This window comes from Biomphalaria glabrata, chromosome 3, assembly GCF_947242115.1.
Source record: "Biomphalaria glabrata chromosome 3, xgBioGlab47.1, whole genome shotgun sequence".
In the NCBI taxonomy this organism is placed as follows: domain Eukaryota; kingdom Metazoa; phylum Mollusca; class Gastropoda; family Planorbidae; genus Biomphalaria; species Biomphalaria glabrata.
The window spans coordinates 4,160,048-4,184,625 of record NC_074713.1 but is presented as its reverse complement, the minus strand read 5'-3'; the positions used below and the strand labels follow the sequence as shown (position 1 = coordinate 4,184,625).

At 31.0% G+C, this 24,578-nt stretch overlaps 1 protein-coding gene across 17 annotated transcripts in view; it reads right to left on the bottom strand.

Moving 5' to 3' along the window:
• Positions 1–24,578, bottom strand: part of LOC106054240 (ryanodine receptor 2-like) — a 112,425-nt gene that overhangs the window by 62,710 nt on the left and 25,137 nt on the right. For 8 of the 17 annotated variants that reach the window (XR_008776880.1, XM_056022955.1, XM_056022960.1 and 5 more), the window contains exons 13-46: positions 22,720–22,844; positions 21,486–21,550; positions 21,240–21,375; positions 20,312–20,413; positions 20,043–20,161; positions 19,421–19,554; positions 18,745–18,983; positions 18,003–18,192; positions 17,345–17,555; positions 17,025–17,129; positions 16,836–16,939; positions 16,037–16,123; positions 15,444–15,603; positions 15,178–15,251; positions 14,980–15,071; positions 14,697–14,741; positions 13,936–14,020; positions 13,038–13,158; positions 11,618–11,714; positions 11,235–11,318; positions 10,807–10,930; positions 9,906–10,010; positions 9,385–9,504; positions 6,839–6,942; positions 5,879–5,986; positions 5,662–5,724; positions 3,310–3,998; positions 2,664–2,779; positions 2,103–2,286; positions 1,847–1,933; positions 1,536–1,722; positions 946–1,027; positions 571–692; positions 130–205 (exon numbers count right to left, since the gene is read on the bottom strand). Coding sequence is in view for 16 of the 17 variants with exons in the window: in XM_056022955.1 (XP_055878930.1) it covers positions 130–205; positions 571–692; positions 946–1,027; positions 1,536–1,722; positions 1,847–1,933; positions 2,103–2,286; positions 2,664–2,779; positions 3,310–3,998; positions 5,662–5,724; positions 5,879–5,986; positions 6,839–6,942; positions 9,385–9,504; positions 9,906–10,010; positions 10,807–10,930; positions 11,235–11,318; positions 11,618–11,714; positions 13,038–13,158; positions 13,936–14,020; positions 14,697–14,741; positions 14,980–15,071; positions 15,178–15,251; positions 15,444–15,603; positions 16,037–16,123; positions 16,836–16,939; positions 17,025–17,129; positions 17,345–17,555; positions 18,003–18,192; positions 18,745–18,983; positions 19,421–19,554; positions 20,043–20,161; positions 20,312–20,413; positions 21,240–21,375; positions 21,486–21,550; positions 22,720–22,844 (4,542 nt within the window). In the remaining variant the exon portion in view is untranslated. The remainder of the gene's footprint in view (positions 1–129; positions 206–570; positions 693–945; positions 1,028–1,535; positions 1,723–1,846; positions 1,934–2,102; positions 2,287–2,663; positions 2,780–3,309; positions 3,999–5,661; positions 5,725–5,878; positions 5,987–6,838; positions 6,943–9,384; positions 9,505–9,905; positions 10,011–10,806; positions 10,931–11,234; positions 11,319–11,617; positions 11,715–13,037; positions 13,159–13,935; positions 14,021–14,696; positions 14,742–14,979; positions 15,072–15,177; positions 15,252–15,443; positions 15,604–16,036; positions 16,124–16,835; positions 16,940–17,024; positions 17,130–17,344; positions 17,556–18,002; positions 18,193–18,744; positions 18,984–19,420; positions 19,555–20,042; positions 20,162–20,311; positions 20,414–21,239; positions 21,376–21,485; positions 21,551–22,719; positions 22,845–24,578) is intronic. The other 9 variants (XM_056022967.1, XM_056022956.1, XM_056022965.1 and 6 more) reach the window with 9 other exon arrangements.

The following is a 24,578-nucleotide window of genomic DNA, read 5'->3' as shown; positions in this document are numbered from 1 at the left end:
AATGAAAAGTATGTAACTTAGTTATGTACAAATAAAACTTTTCTTTTAACGATTCCCAAACATTAAAATTAATTTTATTTAAATTGACTTAAGATCAAAACATTATAAGAATTTATATTTTAAGATTACCTTGATCTTGTGTGGGATTCCAAGTGCATTGAAATGAGCAGATTATGAAACCCATGCCGTAATGGCCCAGATAGATCTGCAAAATGTTTATTTCAATCGATTGTTTAAAAGAGAATATTTATAGCTAACTAATGGGACTATCAAGAAACTTTTATTTCTTTCAGAGCTCTATTTATGAAGAATGTCAGCTACTGTTTGAAAGTTGAAAGAATGACTTTGAAAATAGATAATAATAATAATAATAATCTTTATTATCCATAAGGAAAGTTGTCTTACAATTTGTGCATTACACCAAACAAAAAACATTATAACTATAAGAAACCAAAGTGTACATTCACATTATAGTTAAATTCTTTTTATTATTTGATTCATTTCTAAATTCGTTAAAAGCAAATTCAAAATTTGTAAAAACTTATTCTATAGCTTTATAATTGTCCTTACATTCACTCTGTATGCAGTACATCAACTGTTTCTCATCAACATGCTGAACCAAGGCATTAGCAACTCTGTGGTTTCCATGGCTACACACAGCCTGATACAGCTCAAGGGTCTTTGCATGGAAACTGTAGAAATTAAAATGTATGTTAAGTTATTTTTTTACAAACAGAAGAAGCTTGAAGTTTACTAACAACTAGCTAATATTGATCAAGAGAATTAGACACAAAACTATTTTTGTTGAAATATAGAAAGTTTTACTTGGTTAAAAGATTGCATGTGAAAAAAAAAAAAGGCCATTAATTAACTAGCAACAAAATTTTAATGAAAAAAAAATCACTGCCCAGTAAGAGCCAAGGGGAAAAAAAATGTCAGGCTTACTCCAACAGATCATCTTTTTCTATGAGTTCCAACACATCATAACATCTGTCTTCATCAGGTACATACACAGCCAACATTGACACTAAGAACAAAAGCAAAGTAAACAAGCTTATATGTCAACGTCATACCCTTTACAACTATAACCAAAAAAAAATAACACATGGACCGTTTCAGGACTAGCAGACGTGAAATCAAAAAGATGTTATGTTAAAAACAAAACATGTTAAACAGAAGCAGTAGATTTTAGACCGATCAATCACTTAGTGAAAGAGACAGCAACTATAGTGAAATAGTGAATTTTCATTGGTGGAGTAAGTAGTTTTAAGTGTAAAATCTCTGAATGGAGTGGCAGTTGCAGTAAGTATAAACTACTTTTGAAATTTTGGAATTCAGAAGCTTGAAGGCAATGAAAGAATATATTTATATCTCATTAACAAAGTTGTCTGTTAAAAGAATTTTTTTAAAGATTTTGTTATATTATTATTGTGTTATTTGAAATACTGCATTCCTCACTAATCTTCGGACTCAAAGACAAGCTTTATTATTATTATTATTGTGTTATAATCTGAAGAGGTCCTGCTAAGGCTTACTTGGATCTTCACAGATCATGCTCCAGCCTCTCAGGTCTGATAGCTTCAGTGTGCTTGCTTTCAGTGAAGTGTTTGGCACACGAGCCCAGTGAGCAGGTCTCATGGACTGTACATCCAGACGAGGTGGACAGGTCGGCACAAGTGATTTAGGACCTCGGAAAACAGCAGCAGACAAAGGAAGTGAAGTCTGTGGAAATTAGGAAATGCTTATTAACACTTTTTAATGTCTAAGTATTTTTGAAAAGATTTCACTCACTGCTAAGAGCCACCTATTTAATCATTCGATAAACAAAAAAAAATTCAACACAAACCCTGGTACTGCCCAACTCAAATTGAAAAATTTCTTTGCTGGTGGGCTCGCAGAAAACAGCAGGATATAATTTTGTTCCAGGTTCAACCTACACATACAAAGAAAAAAACAACATGTAAACAATAATTGCTAAAACAGACAAATGATTAGCTCAAAATGAGGATACTTAAATATATACGTATATCTTTTATTGCATGTTATAAATATTATTATATTTTATTTTTTACACTTTATATCAGTTTAATAGAAAAAGACACCTGAAATTTATTAGCTACTTCTTTTCCATTGACAGTAAAACTCAAAACTCCAGTTGAAGTGTCAATGAAACAACCAATGACCAATCCAGGTGATGACCGTTTGGAAGCAATTTCTTGAGTAGAATCTGCATACCGCTGCTGTAGATCTCCAGCAGACATTATGTAACAGTTCTTGCGACTCACACTAGAATACAAGTTTATCCAAATATTTCATAGAACAGTTATAATGTGATGTATTAAATGCTTTTGCAACTGATACCAATTTATCGAAATCGTAAAAAACAACTTTAATGATCATTTGTTTAAGAAAAATAGATTATTATATATGTTTATCATAACATGGAAAAGCAGATAATTATGATTGAATGCACTAGAATACAAGTTTATCAAATATTTCATAGAACAGTTATAATATGATGTATTAAATGCTTTTGCAACTGATACCAATTTATCGAAGTCGTAAAAAAAAACCTTTTATGATCATTTGTTAAAGAAAAATAGATTACTATATATGTTTATCATACCATGAAAAAGCAAAGAATGATGATTGAATAAGTTTACCTTTGTTTAGGTTTATAGTCTCTGTCCAATGTTGAGACTACAACATGTCGAACACTCTTGATGTCAAAAGTACTCTCATAGTAGTGAAAGCTTGGTGTAACCCATCCAACATACACCTGGACAATAAATACAATCTCTAGAACCTAATGTTGACAGTGGCGAATTAATATTCAATAAGACTAACTTTAGTTTGAATATACTGAGCCATTTTAAAAAACCTATTTTGGCATTGTAATTAAAGGAAAAAAAGCACAATATATTTATCTATATATAACACATCAGAGCTCTAGAAGATCATCCTTCAAATTTCAGCTATTCTTATTTTAATAAATGGTGAGCTATTTAAGTAAAAGTCTTGTCATGTAGACATATTAAAATACTTGAAGCAAAAACCAAGTCTGTATTGTATACTTTAACTACGCTGAATGAACTAACCCAAAGCACATTTCTAACATGCTCAGACAATGAGTTACAAAAAACTGTTAACAAAAAGAATGACAAGTGACATATTAAATCACATTCATCATAGGTTTAAATGTACAGTATTTGAATATTTACATTCTACACTTGGAAATACATAAACCAAGTCCCAGAAAAAAGAAATGAAACTGAAATTAGCAGCACTATTGCTTTAAACATTACTCACATTGGAAGGATCTTGGCCAGGAAAGACCCGGACAGCATAAAAGTATTCATCCATCTGTTCTGCTATTGCATTGATTTCACTTAGTTCTCCCTCAGATTGACCAAAGTCAGAATCCTCACTTCTGTAGTGATGTCTTGAGGAGAGCTCATCTTGAAACTCATAGGGAATCAGTTCTTTGTCTGCCACATCGTCCAGCTCAGAGTCACTCACTCTCACAGCTGGACTCTTACTGGATGGCTTTTTCTTGTCCAGGTGACCTGTGCGAGCTGATGTGGCTTTTTTGTCCAGGCTGGAATACTCTGTGCTTCTGGCTCTCCCCATGTTGTTGGGTGACGGGTCTCTGGATTTACTCTTTTTGAAAAGAGATGTGAAAGTGTTCTTGCCCTGCTTTTTGCCCAGTTGATGCTGATTTTTGTCAGCCATGAGTTTAGCTGTGTCTAGCACTTTATCTGCAAGGAGAGAAAGTTTGGACCCAGTGCGGGGCTTTTCTTTAGAGTTAGGGTTAAGGAAAGAGTCTAGGCTGTCATTGAGTTGGGATTCACTCGCAGCAGACTTCATGCCACGTGATTGTTCACCAATACTGGAGTCATCCAAAGACTGACCCTTTCCAGATTTCATGCCTTTAATGTAAGATTTTCTGCGCTCGGCTGTGCTGAGTGCATCATCTTCAGTGTAGTTATGGTGAAGAGCTGGGGAATTAGAAATACACACTCTTATGGGGAAACATGTTAGTCTCAGACATGCTATAGTATCTTCATTGGAAAGATTGTGGTAATCAATAAAAGTGAAGCAGAATTATAACTTGTTCTAGTTATATATTAATAATTTCACAAGTTAGAAAATTTTTAGTAAAGAGAAATAAAGAGTTAGAAGCATAGATTTGGCAAGATGAAAAAAAAAACATTACTAGTCAACTAAGTGTTGCCAACTGACAAATTAAAAATATTTATTAAATTCGCTCAACATAATTTTTTTTATATAGATATATTAAATTTGCTGAACATAATTTTTTTTATTTAGATATGTTTTGATTTTTCATTTAACAATAAAATGATCCTACTAAAAAAAAATTGTTTTTAAATGGTACAGAAAGTAACATTAATAAATCAGCAGAGAAATTTTGACAGACTAGCAAAGGAGGTCTTTATTACCATCTCACTACATTCATCAAATACATAGTTTATCACTCACATAAATATAATTACAAATAGATAAAAATGGATGTCCTTTACAATGATAAGAAAAACTAATGAAAAAAAAATGCTATAATTAAATTATCATAAGACACCAGTTACAAGCTCCATTGGAAAACTAGTTCTATTTCTCTTTTGATTAAGAAAACTTTATTTTATCTATAGCAACTTGTAGTCTAGCAATTTTCATTGAAAGAATCGGTAAATAAAAAGTATTTCAATTTAAAAGGTTTTAGTGAAAGTAAACATTAGTAAATCTTGTAAATAATTAGTAAATCAATTAGTATGATATCTTACCAATAATTGTATTAAATGATTTGAATAATACTGTTTTCAAGATATAATAACCAATTTCATGATTTGTACCCATTTAAAAAAAAAAAAAATTTTGACACTTAGTCATTTGTTTCTCTAAAATGGAAAAGTTTTCAATTCAATTCTAAACATATATGAAATCTTGAAAAGAAAATGTATGCAATTTCAAAATTTCATCTGCTGCAATTATATTAATAGAAATTTGTAATACAGTTGCACATTGCACCATCTTGTATGAAAGGATAATAGTAGTAATATAAATTATTCACTAAGCATTAAATGTTGGATTAAAAATCATTTTGTTGGAAAAATATTTTTTTAGTGGGAATGGTACACAAAAAAGTTTGATCCTTATTTTGTCTCAACATTTCAATATGTATTTTGTAACAAAATTAATTAGATCAATTATAATTAGTTAAGACTTTTATAACTCTGCATTAGATATAATTATCTTAAATCAAGTTTTTTTCATTAAATATTTAGACATTTTTAAAAAGTTTGTTCATTAAAACATTTGTAACTTATAAGATTTTGGGACCTCCCTTCAGAAGCATGTATTATTACATTCAAGCCCAAACCTCCTGCAAGTAAACATGGGATAGTGGTGGGCAGAGTTTCAACCCAGTACCATTGAAACGACAGTCTGGAGTGCATACTACATGACCAGGAAGTCATTCCAATGAGACATACATTCTATTCATATTAGTTGTTACTTTTTCACAAACAGTTTTTTTTTTATCAATTCTTTTAATGTTAAATGATTAAAATAAATATCTTAAGCACCTTTCTATAATGATCTGTGACATAGGGTCTACTTTTAATTAGTGACAGTATGTATACTCACTTTTTCTTAGAGTCAAATCAGGTCCACCATTCATCATTTCATTAATGCTGTAGTCTTCTTCATCTGGAATTATCAAAGACATTTTATCTTTTCCCCTATGTTCTTTTTTTTTTTTATCCACTTTAAACATTGAGAGTTGGTAACAAAAAAACAAAACAGAAATAAACCGAAGCCAAACTTTTGATTTCTTGAAAGAAAAGATAGAACCTGCACTTACTAGCTTCAGGTATTGTTTCCTCTATTCTGTTTTCTATAGTGTTAGCTAAAGAAAAGCCAGAATCATGCTCAACAAAACCATTTATTTCACCATTGTGATGGCTACTATCTGCAGATTAATTGTTAGTTATGATGTTTTAGTTCATTCAGACATGCAGTTAAGTCTGTAACCCAGGCTAATTAAAAGTGGATGCATAGTTAAATAATATAAATTAACTGCATTATTATGAAAGTTTTTCTACTTAATATAATCTATACACTATTTGAACATAAACAAAAACTACAAATAAATGAACAAAGCCAAAGAATAGCTATTAACTGAAAAAACACATTCTTATTGAAAGTAAAATGTATGTATGTTAGTATTATTCATTAAACTAGTTTCTAAACAAAATTACTTTCAGAAAGCCAAAAGTTAATTCTACAAACCTACATTTAGTTTAGGTAATGTATTAGCTACATCTTTAAAAACAATCCATTAATAAATAAAATTCAGCAGAAATTTTCTTTTTCTTGTATTGTATAGTAAATATTTCAATTTCTATTTGCATAATATAAGCTGAAGTTTTCTATTATAGAATTAAAACCAAAAAAAAAACATGATTTTCCAGCTATTTCAAACATTGTTAAAACCAATATACTAGTGATCATCCATAATATTAAACTTGGTAGATTTTAAAATGTCAAATGTTCTTATAAAAAATTATCCTGAATCAATCATGACACAGATTTCCAGCAAAATGCAAAATAAAATGAAGCTATAGACATTACACATTTGGAATAAAATTTATTCATTTCTCTGACCTAATAAATCAACCTAGTGACACTGAGGCCATGAATAAATTGTCAGAGTACATTAACTTTAAAATGAAATGAAATAAATAGACTAATGTGTAAAATGACTATACTGTGGGATTTTTCTTAGTGACGAAGTACAAAGAGAAATTGTCAAAGAGTTTACCTGTTGCCACTTCTTCTTCAATGTCTAAATCAGCTCCTCGCCGGCGGATGTTTTCAAGGTTAAGTCTTTTCTCAAGTATTTGTTGAGCTAACATTTTATCTCTGCTATCATAAAAACAAAAAATCATTTTAAAATTGTAAAGGATAACATTAAAATTAATAACTTGAAATTCAACAGAGCATTTGCAGTTTAAGTATCAGAGTTAACAGACAACATGCATGAAAGAGCTGCATTGACTAAGGCAGATATGTTTTCACAATTTAGACTGTATATCCAATTTAAGACGTCGTATTTACAATCTTAATTTCCAAAGTATGTTTCCTATAGACAGAATTCATAACATGATTTATTAATACAATATCAGGTGACCGAGCCTCGCTCGGATGAATAATTTGTTAAGGAAGGATATATACCCGAAGTTATTTTGGGAATATTGTTGTAATTACGAAAATGAACGATCGGGTAATGACTATCGATCCGAAGAGTTGCTTTTTAGTTCATTCAGTTCTCAATGTAATTGTACATGGCGATTTGAATAGAAAGTCCCTTCAATAGTAGGCCTATAGAAAACCACAGCTCACGTCTTAACGTTTTACATTGCTTCTTTCATGTAGAACTATTGGGCTATTGTTGTAATTACGAAAATGAACGATCAGATAAAGACTACTAATCTGAAGAGTTGCTATAGTGTTCTGTTAGTTCTAAATGTAATTGTACATGGCGATTAAAGACTACTAATCTGAAGAGTTGCTATAGTGTTCTGTTAGTTCTAAATGTAATTGTACATGGCGATTAAATATAAAGTCTCTTAGTCCTCCTACAGTCTAGACAAACCACATCTCACACCCGTCTTATAGTTTGCGTAAAACTATTGTAGGCCTACTATTATTGGCTTGGAAGAAAGTCTTTGCAGTGTTACTTCTCAGATGGTTACGTTCAGACATTTAATTATGGAATTAGTATATATTCATTATGGCTTTAGTACGAAACATCAAGTGACGCAAATCTCTACGTTATAGGGTAAAACAGGCACTTTGTGACAAAGTAAAATGGCAAATTTTTTCTTAATAGACTTAAATCATTGCATTAGTTTTCTAAAGAAACGTTTCCGTGGGGCACCTCTGTTACGCCGAAAAATATGTTCGTCCCCCATACGGGATACGTACCCTGCCCAGCCTGACTGTCGGACTATAAGAAGTTCATACCGGCTTTTGTCATCCATCCATCCATCCCAGTGGTGCTACAGCCCGTGGAGGGATATGGCTTGCTTTTACAGATCCCTCAATTCAGATCTCTCCTGGGCCTTCCGTCAACACGCCCTAACTCCAAGCTTTTTACCGAGGTTTATAATTAAATCAAAAGAAGCTGCAGCGTACGCAAACTCGTTGACTGCTAGATGGATATCATGTTTAGTGTGAGCAAGTAAGGCGCAGAGAAGCTGTGTTATGACCATTTCCTTTGTTTTGGTACAGGACAGTAGACACCGAAGCATGAACACATGGTAATAATTTACCAGCAAAATAATAATAATAATAAGGCTTGTCTTCGTGTCCGAAAATTAATGAGGATTGCAGCTGTGAACTTCATATTTTGCCACATCCAGGGCAAGCATAACCATTGTCCGCTGTGGTCGATTAAGATTTTCTTTTAGCGTCTGCGTCTGTCCTCGGCAGCAGATTTTCTTTTGGTCTCAAATGTGTATCCGCAGCCTTTGTATAGAGGGAATTCTTTAAGTCCGACAGTTACGCTGGACAGAGCAGTATCCTGTATGGGAGACGAATCTCAGACGAACGTATGCCAAAGGCAGTCTTTTTTGGTGAGCTAAAAAGTGGTCGACGTAACACCGTAACGCTTAACAGACCAGTTTAGGCGCCAACATGCCTTAGCTGACATAGAAGAGAGCACATGGTTGCATGTGGCCTCAGAACGAGACAGCTGGAGGTCACCAGCAAAATAAACAACAATGTAAAAGGTATCTACAACACTCTACGCAATTAAAGAGTAAACAATTTATTAAGCACTTAAAACACAATAACTAATCATACATTGGCACATTTAATTTCATTACTTTGCTTTTATAGTTCTATAATAAATCAATCTACAGTAAGATGGTGCGCAAATGTTTAATTAGGTCTAATGGTTCTTTAAAACTCGTTCTTGTTTGCAAAGAAATATTTTAGTGTACTGCGATAAGCCTAGTGACGTAAGCAGCGTTTTTCCCGTTTACGTCATGGAAAATTTTCATTCATAAAACATTCTAGCCAAAATTAATTTTTCGATAATGAGGCATTTTCAAACCGATATAACGCTCGACCTCGATTTTTCCCAATGTGGCCAATGAGTTGATAATTTTTTTCTCACTAATATGCACATACCTTGAAATTTTAAAGAAAATCGTTAGAGCCGTTTTTGAAATAAAATTTATATATATATAAATATATATACATACATACATACATACAAGAATTGCTCGCTTAAGAGTATAGGATATAGGCATATTGTATACATATAGTTTATATTTTAGACAATTTAAAATAATATATTACCTTGAAACAAATTCTTCTTTACAAGTGACAGGTAGGCTGAGTCTCAGGTACTCCAGGCGAACTTTCTCCAGAGTTCCAAAGGTTTTAGATGAAACTTTCAAACATGGACTGACGTTAGGACTAATGATGGAAAGTTAAAATTAACTGTATTTTAGAATGCGCAAAATGAAATCTAATTAATTTCAATGTACGCTTTTATTTTAAATCAATATTTCAATACCAAAATGGTTATCTTATCATCACTTTCTCTTGGCTTGCAGATGAAATAATAATGAAGTGTAAATGTCGAAAATAAAAGACAAAATTTTAAAAAATGGCTATAGTGTTCAACATAAAGAAAGAATAAGAATATTTAAAAAAAAAAAGCCTTCTAAGAAGATCATCAGCCTAACTACTCTATTACTTATTTGATGATTAATGTTTTAAGGTCTCTTAATTTTTTAGATATTCATGGCTATGATGTTTTATCATGTTAATAATACAAAAAAAAAATAATTAATTGCCAAAATTATTACACTGACCCTCCGGAGATTCTTGACACCAGAAGACTGGAATCTGAACTGTTGACTGTTTCAAATATTGGTTCATTCTTGCCATACCATAAAGTTAATGATCTCATCATGTTCCTGGATGGGAGCAGAATACAAGTTTTTATTGTTACCGTTACCTACATTGATTTTGTACATTTATTTGAACTGTCAATAATGAAATGTCAATAGAAAGAATATAGAATGTTTAATAATGGGTTTCAAATTTTTACAGCTTTTCACTTTTTGTTAATGGCTACTTTTAAATCTTTTTTTTTTAATAATTGCTACCAACAAAAATCTTAATACCATAAATATCATAAGATTTATTTAAAGCTAAAGATCTATACTCTTTATAGAAAAAAAAATGTTCACTGACTGTGAAGGAATCTATTAACTATTTCCCATATGGCAACTAAAATTAAACCTATTATAAATATAATAATAATAAGGCTTGTCTTCGAGTCTGAAGATTAGTGAGGAATGCAGTATTTCCTGTGGCTGCACAGCCCCAGATGTGACCTACATATTTTGCCACATCCAGGGCAAGCATAACCATTGTCCGCAGGTGGTCAATTTAGATTTTCTTTTCGCTGTCTGCGTCTGTCCTCTGCAGTGGATTTTGTTTCGGTCTCAAATGTGTATCCCAGGGCCTTTGTAAGTGACCTCCAGCTGTCTCGTTCTGAAGCCGCATGCAACAAGATGCTCTCTGCTATGTCAGCTAAGAAATAGTCATTTGTGGGCAGAGTATTTTTAAAGTGATAATTGGTTCGCACAGACATAGCACACTTTAAACTAAATGCAGTTCACAGTAGTATTGAAGTCTGAGACGGCTGTGAACAACAGATAGCCGTAGGTGTTATATTGGAGTTTATAAATATGACCAACAACTTACACACAAAATGGTTCATAGCCTTCCTGTAGGCCACAGTTTGTAAAGAACTTCAATCCATTTATATCTTGACCAAAGTTCATTTTCCCCTGTTGGTGTGCACTTAATGTAAATGCAGGAACATAACCTAGTGGAGACAAGAATGTGGTTAGTGCTAATAAAATCTTAAGCACCCCCAACTTCAATTATGCATTTTGCATCTTAACTCTTTCTCTCCTAACTGACGATACCAACGTTGATTCCACCAGAATGGGGTAAATAATTATGGAGAGAAAGAGTTAAGCTGTAAGGTGGCTAACTTATTTTTAGCCTCTTTATCATTTACAACTTTCTGAGCATTATTCAACATCAAGTCTTAATTAATGGGTGAACAACAGTGTTCTGGAGGTCTAAACAAGTCTTTATTTATGGGTGAACAATAGTCAGCTTACCAATGTTGTTGGAGGTCTTCACATTTCTAAAGGCTATTTCTTGACCCATTGCATCCATCATCAGCTCACCATTCAAAGAAAAGGCTAAAAGATTAATGGAATTGATTTAAATCTAATCAAATTAAAATTCAATTTTCAAAATCATTTTACTTTAGCCCTCCTGCAAAATGTCACCAATAAGATATATATCGATAGCTATATTTGTACTTTGCTCTAATTAAATTTTTTTTAAATTGCAGCTTTTCATAATTTCTAATTTAGGTGTTCTACTAAAGCATTAGAAAAAATAAATAAATGACGCAGTTTATAAATTTTTTTTTTATTATTTGGTCTTAACACTTTAGCAAAAATATAGTGGTTAACTATTTATCCACATGACTTACATATTGTAGAATCATGCAGGTCAAGTAAGCAGCCAACCACATCTCCAGTGCTCCATGTTTTACCATAAGACTCAGCGCCCATGTACCACTTCCTAGCCTAAAGTTTTCAAGTGTAGAAGCATTACAACATGAAGACATTCTAAACTTATTACACTAAACATTTTGTAATGCTTTTTACAAAAATATATTATTAAATAGGTCTTTTGAACCCTGTTGCATTGTGTAATAATTGAGGTCCACTCATCCTTGAAATTAGTTGAGGAAGTCAATGTGTACTGGCCAAAAGACTAAGACTTAGACTGCTTTATTCATCCTTATTGAAAATTTGTTGTGATTACAAGGACTCTTTTTTTAAATTAACAGACACAACCCAAAGAGAAGTTCATTGAGTGACTACACACAGACGTCTTGATCCTTTTCACATTTCCTAGTCCAAGAGTAATGCTGATACAGTCTGTTTACAGTTCAGTACATTTCCTTAGCTGTTAACCTTAAAACTGATTGGTGTTATATCAGCTACCCCATAGACTGCTAGATCTTTACCTAAGCTTATTTAAATGGATATTTCATTTAAAAAAACATATTTTAAATAGTCCTTATTAACTCAATATATAAATAAATAAATAAATATATATATATATATATTTATATATTGTAATGGGCTATTAACATATTTAAAAAAATAATTTTTAATTGAAATATGAGGTCCTCAGGGCTCAGAAGCAAAGACCTTCTTGCAGAGAACAGTACCAGGGAAAAGAAGAAGAGGCAGACAGAGAAAATGATGTGAAGACAACATCAAAGAGTGAACAGAATGGAGAGACAGATGACAGATCATGTGTGGTGCCCCAGCAGTTCAACAGACTAAAGTATAGGTGGTGGTGGTGAAATCAAATATGAAATAAATGAAACAATTCTTCAGTTTTAATGTTACTCTTTAAGTGCTTAGACTTTTTTCATCCATCTATTTCAATGAAATAAGAGATTGTAGAAGTTCAATGAAATAAGAGATTGTAGAAGTTCAATGAAATAAGAGATTGTAGAAGGTCAATGAAATAAGAGATTGTAAAAGTTCAATGAAATAAGAGATTGTAGAAGTTCAATGAAATAAGAGATTGTAGAAGTTCAATGAAATAAGAGATTGTACAAGTTCAATGAAATAAGAGATTGTAAAAGTTCAATAAAATAAGAGATTGTACAAATTCAATGAAATAAGAGATTGTACAAGTTCAATGAAATAAGAGATTGTAGAAGTTCAATGAAATAAGAGATTGTAGACGATTAATCTAAGTAAGAAGACAAGAATGTTTATATGAAAAGATTTTAAACTGCAAAGAGCATTTATTGATGGCTAAGGAGTTAGGAACACTTCAAGAGCAACAAAAACAAAAAAAGAGAACAAAGTTGTAAGAAAGGTTACCATGTATCCATCAAATGCATAGGAGGATCCATCTGTACCCAGTTCAGATGATGGTTCAGCAGAGACCAATGACCAGCCTACCTTCATATATCCAGTGGTCACTACTTCAAATTCATAATACCTTTACACAAACAACAAAGCTATGCATTAGTCAAAACATGTATTTGTATTGTTATTAAGTACATTGTATGATAGGCACAAACAAAATGGTATGCAGTATAAAAATGGTAAAGTATAACAAATTCACTCGTGTACCTAAACATCGATTCATTTCACTAAAGGTTGCCAATTTCATTTCAACTTCAATGAAATAAGATTATTTTTATAACTTACTAATAATATATAATCTCTTAAAGACCACATTGGAAATACAAACATAAAGAATACTTCAAAGAGCTATTGTATATGTAAAAATAGCTACGTCTGAACATAACTTTTAAAGTTTTTTTTCCCCCTTTGCTCTTCCCTTTCTTCACCCCAGCCCATCTAGAATATTAACATTGATTTCACTCTACTGCTATAATGAGAAAAATAGTTTGTACACATTTGGAACAGAAAAATTCACTAAAAGAAATCAATCAATGCTTAGCATATGGTATTTATTACTTCTTTTAACTAACTATATTTACTTTATAAAAAAAGCTAAAAATAAGAGAAGTAGAACAGAAAAAAAAAATTCCACACAGAAAAAAAATGCTATTTGATTTAATAAAATTAGACTTTTCTTGGTACAAATTCATTAAAAAGATTTAATAAAATAAGACTTTTTTTTTGGTACGGACTTATTAAAAAGATTTAATAAAATTAGACTTTTTCTTGGTACAGGTTAATTAAAAATGCTAGATAATACAAATGCAAAGACAAATTAAATGCAATTTTGTAAAATCATCTAAATTACCATTTTCCACTAGTCACTGCATAAGTCTTTTCGGCTCTGTATGTTCTATAATTGGTTGTCTTGTCAGGGCTGTCAGAGGCAACAACTGTAAATATTTAGAAAGCAGAATAGGAATTTACCAACAAAATTAAATTTGAACAGAAATTTTGTTTTATCATTTAAATGTTTTTATCAGTCATTGTGAATATATTGCTTTATTCAAGAATTACTATTTGAAAGATCAAGTGTTGTACATTAAACTTAATCTTGAACGAGCTTATGATGACCACATTAAAAAAAAACAATCAATCACAGAGATAGATCAGTTAATCCCCTAATTATAAGCTAAATATAGACTACTGTTGTTTCAAAACATGAATATTTATAATTTATTTACTTTCATTAGCATGCAAATTTTGTTAACTTATTTTTAATCATTATGGGTAAAATTGTTTTCCTTATGTGTCTTAACATTTTTATCAACAAGTTCATCTCTTAGATGATAAGAAAAAACATTTTTAACCTAGAGTGTTTATAAATATAATGATAGTCCTAGATTATTTTAATTACTAAACACATTTTAAGAAAATATGCCAATATCTAAATGTCACAGTCTCTGTGAGGTTTAATAACTAGTTAGAATTTCTACAATTTACACAATACCACATTAAAATTATTTACCAATTTATCATTAATATTCATAGAAAATTTAAATCAGTAACTTATTTTCTTTTAATTAGTGTAAAAAAACAATTAATTAAAGAGATAATAACAGAATGTACCTGGCAGTAAACCAAGAGCAGATAATCTACTCTGTAGTTTACATCCTTTAGCAAGCATTAAAGAAGAACAAAAAATGTGCATTATTACCAATCTAGATCTTACAAATCTAGATCTACTATACAAAATGTTATAAATCAAAACCACTTACTGGTCAGTTTATTATAAGTATCAGATATTCTTCAAATTTTATACTTTAAAAAGCTATCTGTTTAAAGTGAAATCTCTAAACTTTCTGAATAGTGAAAGTTATGTCAATGCAGACACTAGTTCAGCATTTCTTACCAGCTGTTCCACTTTCACCAGTTTCACTAGTGGGAGCCTCAATGGAATAGCCATAGGCCAATAGTGTTCTAACAGCTTCTGTCGATGTGTCTCTAGAAACAGATACAAATGATTTCAGTCATAGTGATGAGCTAACATGTTTCGATGACATCTACTTTCTTTATCTCTTATTTAAGTTTTATCCTCAACTCTTTGTACCTGTTGGCTTTCTTAATGTGTTCATCCACTTTATTATAAGGGACAAGATGTGGAGTTCTTTTGTTCACTGGATCCTAAACAAATATACAAAGACAGAATTTGACAATGCATTAACAGTGTAGGAAAAATGATGAGATCATTTCTATTCAATTCACTATAACAAATATCAGACAGGTATAACATATTGCTGTCATTTTTAACAATAAATCATGTTTGATGTATATTATTGCAATGTAAAGCCATCCCTACATGAAAGCAATGCTTACCTCATGCAGGCCATATGTCCACCCATGTTTGATGCGATCCTTAGCCCAAACATTGTGAGTATTCTCTGCCAACAGATCAACCAGTTCTTGCATTTTTTCGTTCAGGATGATTCCTGACAAGTCCAGTGGGTTTGGTTTGTATCCATTGGTCTGGAGGTAACTGGATAATACACATTATATTGAAAGCTCATAAATTACTTCTTTTATCAGCTAAGACAAATTTTGATAAAATAAAATTGTAAAACGAAAGATGCTTATTACTTTGGACAAATGACAAGAAATATTGTTAGTTTATCATGAAAAGAACAAACAATATTTCATCAATTAGATTATTTGATAAAGTAATTTATTTCTTACTGGTTTGTCTTTTTACAATACACAAGAATTATGAGAGTAAGAAACATTGTGACATTGTTAATTTAGTAGCTATTCACTTTTAATGTATATTTTAATAAATAGTTACACATTCTCCAGGCTTGAATGCTTAACTTTTACAAAACCAAGTAGATTTCTATCAAAAGTAAAGTGTTTCACTAAAAATGTATACAAAACAAAAGCTTAATTGAAATGTCAAACTAAATAAAGCATCTTACTTGTTGCCAAGTTTCAACATTTTCAGTCGATTATTTGGCTGTTCTTGTGGTATCATAGCAACATGATAACCTAATGCAAGCAGGGTTCTGAAATATAATTTTATATATATTTCAGATGTGAACTTCAAAAGTGTAAAAAAATACTTTGAAACTAATTATTGAGAAATTAAAAATAAATAAAAATAAGACTAAGACTAAGACTGCTTTACTGATCCTTTTGGAAATTTGTTGTGATTACAAGGACTCTTTTCTCATATAAAGACAACACAACAGAAACATACACATAAATAGAACAGACACAACATAAAAAGTTCATTCAGCGACTACACACAGGCATCTTGGTCTTTTTCATGTTTCCTGATCAATGAGTGGAGTTGATATAGTCTGACCGAGTGAGGTATGAACAAGTTTTTGTACGGCTCTGTTCTTGTTTTGATTGACAGTAGTCGCCCAAATAGACATTTATTTAATTACATAATTTTTAAAATATGGTTTAATGGTTAAATGGACTATAATATGAAACTGATTATTTAATAAAACAAATTATAAAAAACATTTTAAAAAAACAGACTGACATAGTCACAAATTCAAAGAGACAATAGAAAAGAGAAGCTATTTCTAAACAGTTTTTAAGTTTCTTAATTGTCTATGTTCAGGAATGTAGCTGTGGATGAAGTCAGATCTTCACAGAGCTGTCAGCTATTAAGTTTGTTATCTAGATATAAGAATCCTCTGCTGAATGCACTTATCCTAAATCTGTAGAATATGAGGTGAAGTTGAAACAAAAAGCCTTCATTACCTTAGAGTTTCAAATGCCACTGTTATGATGTATTTCTTCTCTGATATTGGCAATTTGTCAAGTGAGTTGATAGATGGGTTGATTTTTCTTTCTGGATCACGGCTCTAAAAAAAACAAAAATGAAATGAAATAAGCTTGGAAGAGTAAACAACTCATTAATTCATTTTTTTAATACTCAACAAAACTTACCTCTCCAAAAGACCATCCTTGATCAATTTTGTTCATAGCCCAGGTTTCATGTAAATTTTCTGCCAGTTTATCTCTCACGTTTTCAATGTAAGTTGGCAGTTGAATCTTTAAAAGCAAAATAATAGACTGAATTTAGAAGACCAAAAAATTATTTCAAATAATTAGCACATTCAGAAACTGCTATTTGTTATTTTTGTAAGAAAATCTAAATATCTAACTTCATATATTATTTAATACAAAAATACTTAGTTTTCCTTGTTAATTAAAACAACATATTGATTATTACTCAATACTATACTATGTAATTCATGATTACTCACATGTGCTGTGCTGACTGGATTGGGCACAAAGGCTTGATATTCACACATTTCAGTTGGCCCACTGATCATATTTTTGTTGATTTCACCAAAATAAAAACATGGATCTATCCTTAGTTTATCTTTTGGTGGTAAGGCTTCAATGATTGGAGCATGTTCTTCAGGAGGGCCAAATTTCATACGTCCATGATCTCCTCCAAAAATGAAGCGACAGCTACAAAAATGAAAATTAACATTGAATTATTTAAAAAAACAACAACAAAAATATATATCAAGTAAGAAGTAAAAACAAAAAAAAAGGAGGTGTGGTGGATGAGCGGTTAAACGCTTGGCTTATGAATAACCAAGGATTCCCAAGTTTGAATTTTGGTGAAGACTGGAATTTTAATTTTGGGATCTTAAGGGTGCCTCTGAGTCCACTCAGCTCTAATCGGTACCTGACATTAGTTGGGGAAAGGTGGTTGGTCGTTGTGCTGGCCACCATGGGCCACAAAAAAAAGATGACTTTTACATCATCTGCTCTATTGATCCAAAAGGTCCAAAAGGAGAAGAACAACAAAAAACAATACAAAGTAAATAATAGTCAATGAAAACAATAAAGTACAATAGCTATTTCAATGGTAACCAGTAACATAAACCCAAAGAAACAAAGTGTGTTTACCTTACTCCTGCTGAAAGACTAATAACAGGGAAGAACATGCCATCAGTGTTGAAATCTTTGAAGAAACCAGTCACCTTGACCCCATTCACAGAGAAGATGATCTGTGGTATGGTCAGATCTAGTGCACAACCAATGATATCACTTTTTTGAAGAGGTGTATTAGTGATTCTCACCTGCTTTGGTTTACCACCTAAATAAATGTTGAATGTGCACAGTAATTAACAAATAAATCAATGACTGCAAGACTAAAGTAAATAAATGGCAATATGTATTTTTCTTAGTAAATGGCAATATGCATTTTTCTTTTACCTAAAACCAATTTAACATGTCAAGTATCAAGTCTTTAAATAGTCTCTATACTTTACAAGCAACACCAAAGTAGTTATAAATATGTGTTTATGACCAGACCTAAATGGTGTTAGGGATCCAGGTCAGACAAAATTTAATTAGGAAGCAATTTTTAATTTGTCCATACACAGTTGTATTTTTAGTAAAACACAATACTGAAACTTGTTTTAAACATTAGATACCAGAACACAATAGTCAATCTATAACTATTTAAGGAAACATCATATAACAATCTTCCACTTTTACTAAGAATCCCTGACAAACTGTTTTATAAATGAAATAGTAGACACCCTTCCAGAGATAGCTTAGCTGACACTGCTTAAACTAAAGCTGTCTAAAAACCTAACAAACATAGCAAGTAACCAACATATATGATTTTCTTCAAAGTTCTTACCTGTCCACAGATTGACACCATCGAAACCATAGGAGTAGAGAGTGTCACCACACCCATTGCCACCCCAGTGCTCCCCTCCTCCTGGATAGGGCACAAATCCACTGGTGTTAGCCCAGCCAACTTTCAACACAGGGGGCAGGTGGCTGGTGGCTTTGTACTGAATGACCATGACTTCAAAGTACCACTTCTTGTACATGGCAGAGCCTTGTTTCAACCCAGTGTACAAGTTTGGACGCAAGCTGGGTTTAATAAAAAGTGACATGTCATTTGAATAGATATCAATATTATAGGCCTTAACAAATAGGCGTTTCTATTTATTCTAAATTCAAGCTAAATTAGCTAGAACAAAAAAAAAAGGATTGCAACTTTTAAAAACTACCAATTGACAACAAACAGCAGGAGATTATATTATTAGTAGAATAGGATTCAATAGCAAAATCAAAACTAATATATGCACAAATATCAATTTGAATAATTCAATTTGGAAGAAGTAATTAAAAAAAAACTTTTTCAAAGAGCTGAAAGATTAAACCTCCACCTTTGGAAGTTGCTTCATATTTGAAAATTGATAAAATAATGGATATTTAGTGGGCATTCTAGAGTCTAGCTCAAAACAATTTTCTTCTACTTATCTTTTTAATTGATCAAGACTTTAAAATATATTTCTTTCATCTACCTGGTCACGTAGTCAACCAATTTGGTTTGCAGAAGAAGATCTTTTCCAGGTAGCAAATTATCACAGATAAGATTTTGATTTGTTCGTACTGCCACATCGTTTCCAACGCACAGTGACCTCAAGACATCCAATACCTTGGAAAAAGAAAGGACAAAATAAAAGTGATTCTTTTAAAATCAGCATTACAATGGAAAATCATAATGAACATAGAAAGATGATTATTATTATAAGTAGAAATTACTTAAAGATACCTAAATGCAACATAAATTAACAACTGATAGGCTCTTTAAAAAAACACCATACAATCATAACATTGTTTCTTTAAATCATGTATTAATTTTTCTTTGAATAGGTAGACTTTTTTCCCATAATAAATCTAGTTAACAAATAATTGTATTTGACAACACAAGCCACCAAGTGAAGAAGGCCATAATAAGCTATTTGAATTTTTTTTTTAATTAACCATAGCCAAGTTTTGAAGTTCTCTACAAGTAGTTTTGTTAGTACAAATGTAATACAAATGATTAAAAGAAAATGTTGTACGCAATAAAACTCAATAAACTTATTTCATTTTAGCAAGTAATGTTTTGATCTGATAAAAGAAAACACAATGTATTTCTACCTTTGGATCTCTTCCATGTTTGTCAATCAGTGAGATAATGGTAATGATATGTTTCTCTTTGATCATGTTCAATGCTTCAGGGCTGTCAATCAGTACACAATGCAAGACATCCAGAACACCTGCCCAGAACAGTTTTAAAAAATTAGGTTCACAGTCAAATCATTCAGAATATATAAGAATCAACCATAATTACAAAATTTTCTACACCAAAAATAAAACACATTGAAATATCATTGTATGTACTAAACAGACATGACTAGAGTTATTACCAGTTGAAGACTGCTGACTTTCCAGTCGGTTCACTAACCAGTCTAGCCGATAGGACTGAGCGAACTGAGCACAGTTGGCACGATTTCCACGAATCATTGCAGCTGAGAAAAACACAAGTGTAAAAACAAATTTACAAGAAGAACTCAAATACGTTAACAAAAGAGTTCCATAAAACATACATTTTTTTTTCTCTAATTGCACAAGGAAATGTATTGAGTGTAATTTATCTGGCATTAGAAGTATTTGCAATCAGTTGAAGATGAATGTAAGCAAGTAAAGGAAGCTTAGAACAAGAAACTGAAATTCTTAAAAACTGATATAAGAGATACCCATTATTCAAATACTGTTTGTAAAAGAATACACAATAAGAGAGAGTTATTTGATTTCAGTCATTTCCTGAACCAACTTACTCTAACACTTGAAACAAACTTTCTCATTGATAGCTTCAACATTTTTCATAAAAGACTAACTTAAGTCAATGTTAAGCTTTGAAGAACAAATAGAGAGACAATGTCAATGACAACTCTACATCAAATTTGTGACATTGTCAGGATATTAGACAGAAATCACGACTCATCTTTCACAAGAACTCAGTAACTTAAAGTGTTTTATCTAGACAGCTGGTTTATAATGTTTGAAGATGGCTGCCTTGTCATGTGGTATGCACTTCAGACAGTATCATGATAGTCCTGAGTTCAAACCCTACCCATTGCTGTCCTGCAGGAGGTTTGGGCATTTATGATGGAACATCCAATACATAGACTTAAAATAGGATTATAATATTATGTTTTCTACTTATGTATAATCTTTTATAATAATGCTGAAAAAAACAGGCTCTTTTTTATTTAGAAAAGTATCTAATTTGATATTTTAAATTGAAATTATCTATATATGGTAAAAAGAACACATTCTGTTCAAACTACATACCAAGAAGTAAATACAGGTAGCTAGATATATCATCCCATTTTCCAGCTGCCTCTTCTCCAGCATAGTGAGCAAACTGTCTGCGACTCTTGTAGGAGCTGAACTTATCTATGGTTTCTAAAATCAGGGCTATCATACCCTAGTTTAAAAAAATATTTCAAATTAAGGTGAATCATTTTTTTTTTTGGTATTACATGAAAGTCAAACTAATGAATGAATGACATTTCTTATTAATGTGTAATAGCAAACCTCTTCTTGAAAGAGATCTTGTCTGTTTCTCAAGGCTTTTAATTTATTTTGTTTCTCTTCATGCTCTGAAATATAGCGTTTTAGGTCAACATAAGCAGAACATAATTTATGGACATTAAATGATTGATAAACAAAGCATTTTTTTATATACTATTGCTAAAAGCAATAAAAATTAGAATATGGGTCTGCTAACTAATTATTTTTTTATAATTAAAGCTACTCATTTTTTAAAAGAAGTGCACTTATGTATTTTTGTATTGAAACAATAAATGATTTTATCCTTAAGTTATCCTAAGAATTTTATTAGATGATGTATGTTTGGGATTTTTGTTTAATCAGTGTGATTTATTTATGACTGGTGTAAACCTGTTATGCTTGTATACATTTCTGATCTCTTTTACATTTGTTATAGTCAATTTATATTTAGAATTCTTTAAAATGCGTACTAGTCTAGCTAGGATGAAATAACATGTTAATCATGCTCTTATAATTAATAGGTCCTGCATCAATTTTTTTTATTATTTCATCAATAAAAAAGATTTTATACTAGTTAATCACTTATTTTAAAAGCTATAGTTTTCCTACATAATAGGCCACTCTATGCCAATGAGTAATGTGCATTTTACATTGACTTAAAAATTGTATCTTTCTAACCATATAGGCCTATTAATTAATACTAGGTAAAAGTAAAGGTACCCCAATCGGATCTTCCAATATATTGGGCAGATAATGTAAAGCTCTTTCTATGGCCAACGGATAACAAGGGTGTCATGTGGCTGCACCATGACCAACAACTTTTATTTCCACAACATATAATAGTAATAATAGTACCAATAAGAGTTGGTTGAACTCAGGGGCTTCCTAAAAAATCTAGAAAATTAAAATCACAGTCTTGACAAGGATTTTAATGCAAGGTCTCTTTGTCTCTCAGCCATCATACCCCATCATAAGTTCTAAGAACTAGATCAATTGTGGATTAAATATTTGCAGTCAAATTTTCTAATTTGTGTTGGCCTATTACACTTAAAAGTTTGTTAACTTGATAATATTTCAAGGTAAAATATTATGATTAGAATATGTACATATTAAATATAAATGTTCCTAAAATATAAGTTATTTTCTAGGAGATTTTTTAAATGCAATAGAATTTTTCATATTAGTTGATAATCGCTGCGATCAGAACTGGAAAATCAATAAGTGCTATAGATGATCATTATAAAAATTGCCTACTGACCTACATCTTGTCCAGGTTGTGCGAAATAATCAATGAGGTCTTCTAGGCACTTTATGACTTCAGAGAGGCTTAGTCTTGACCATGACGGACTTGTACGTCCCTCTGTTTTCAAAGAGTCCAATGCCCTTTTCAAGAAATAATATTTATTTATTAAAAAACTGTTTTGCAGCTTTTACTTTATAAGAATGAGACTGATGTGATGATGTAAATGTGACAATATCAAAACATAGAAAATGGATTTCTTCTTTGGTTTTTTTAATTTGAGAATGAAATGTTATGAAGGAACTTAAAAAAAATTTATTCTTAACATTCAACATGTGGATCAATGTGGTAAATGATAGCCAATGTATCATTTGAACATTTTGAGATAATGCTATCTTATTAAACTAGATAAAAAAAAAAATTTTTTGAAAAATTGACAAAAATATATATATCAGAATTTTTGTTCATGTTTGTATGATTAGAATACAAAATTACACACACAAAAAAACACAATTTAAACTATAAAAAATAAAATGTAGAAGTATTAGGTATTGCACATTATTTCTGCTATTTAAAAAAATTGTAATTTGTTTTTCTCAGAGGTTTTTTTTTTTTTGCATACAAACAATTATTTTCCTGTAGCAAAAGATATTTCATTTATTTCACTTTTTTTTTCCTAATGTTGTTTTTTTAAACCCTAACTAATTAACATATTAGTAATCTAAAGTAAAACTAAAAATTGATGTAAAACTTAGTTTGTATACTAAATCTATAACATTTAATCCACACACTATACAAACAAATATTGTTTAGGATGGTTTTTATATCTACAAGTAACCTAAAAAAAAAGCTGTTTATCTTCCTATACCAATATATATATACAGAGAAACCCAACAATGCAGTAATGTTTCATAAACAAAATTAGTTCAAAATATTTTAGGGAGAAGATTCATTTTATATTTAACTCTGATTCATTTATGATATTCATGTGCTTTACATGCCAGGGAAAATGTAAAACCCACAATATCGAGAAACATTTTAGCATAGCACTATTTGGAAGTTTCCTGATGTATATATATACATTAGCATAAAGGAAGATGTAGGAAAATGTTCTATTTGTAAAAGCTATTGAGCATGGCATCCAATATCAGTTCGTCTAATATTTGTTGTCACCTACACCAAGAATTCATTCTGTTAAAGTTTTGACAAGTTTTACAATAAGCTGATCTAAGAGAGATGGGCAATTTTAGAACTAGAGTCTCAATGCTGGAATGAGCATTTCAAAAACAGGTCAAACATTGGGAGTTGTAATCATTTTTGGCAAATTACTCAAGACACCAATAGCCTAAATATGCTCTTAATATCTATATTCATTAGCAAAGCTCCCAGAGAAACATCTGTTGACCATATCTAATTTTAACTAAAAACCATTGTACAAAAATCCCCAATCTTACATTACAACTTCCACTTTTTTTGTTTTCAAACTTTTTTTCTGCAATATTTCTTGCTAGACTTTTTGACCTACTTTCAAGATGTCTATTCCAACATTAAAATGATAAGAGAAAAATACTAAAACTAAAAAGGTTAGGCATAGATCTATATAAAAAAAAAAACAACTATTAACCCATTGATATCAAAAGAGACTAGGATTAAAATTAACAATGCAATACATTTAGTGACATCAAGGTCCTGTATTCCCAAAATTGTTACAAATGTAGATAGACATTCTTTTATGAATTTAGATTCTTTTAGAATCCGAAAACCTACAGCTTATCTTATTTTACAAAAACAAGATTGCAGGTGCTACACTTATACATAAGAAACAGTCTTAATCTTTAAATACAATACAAAAGAAAAAACAATCAAATATTCATGAG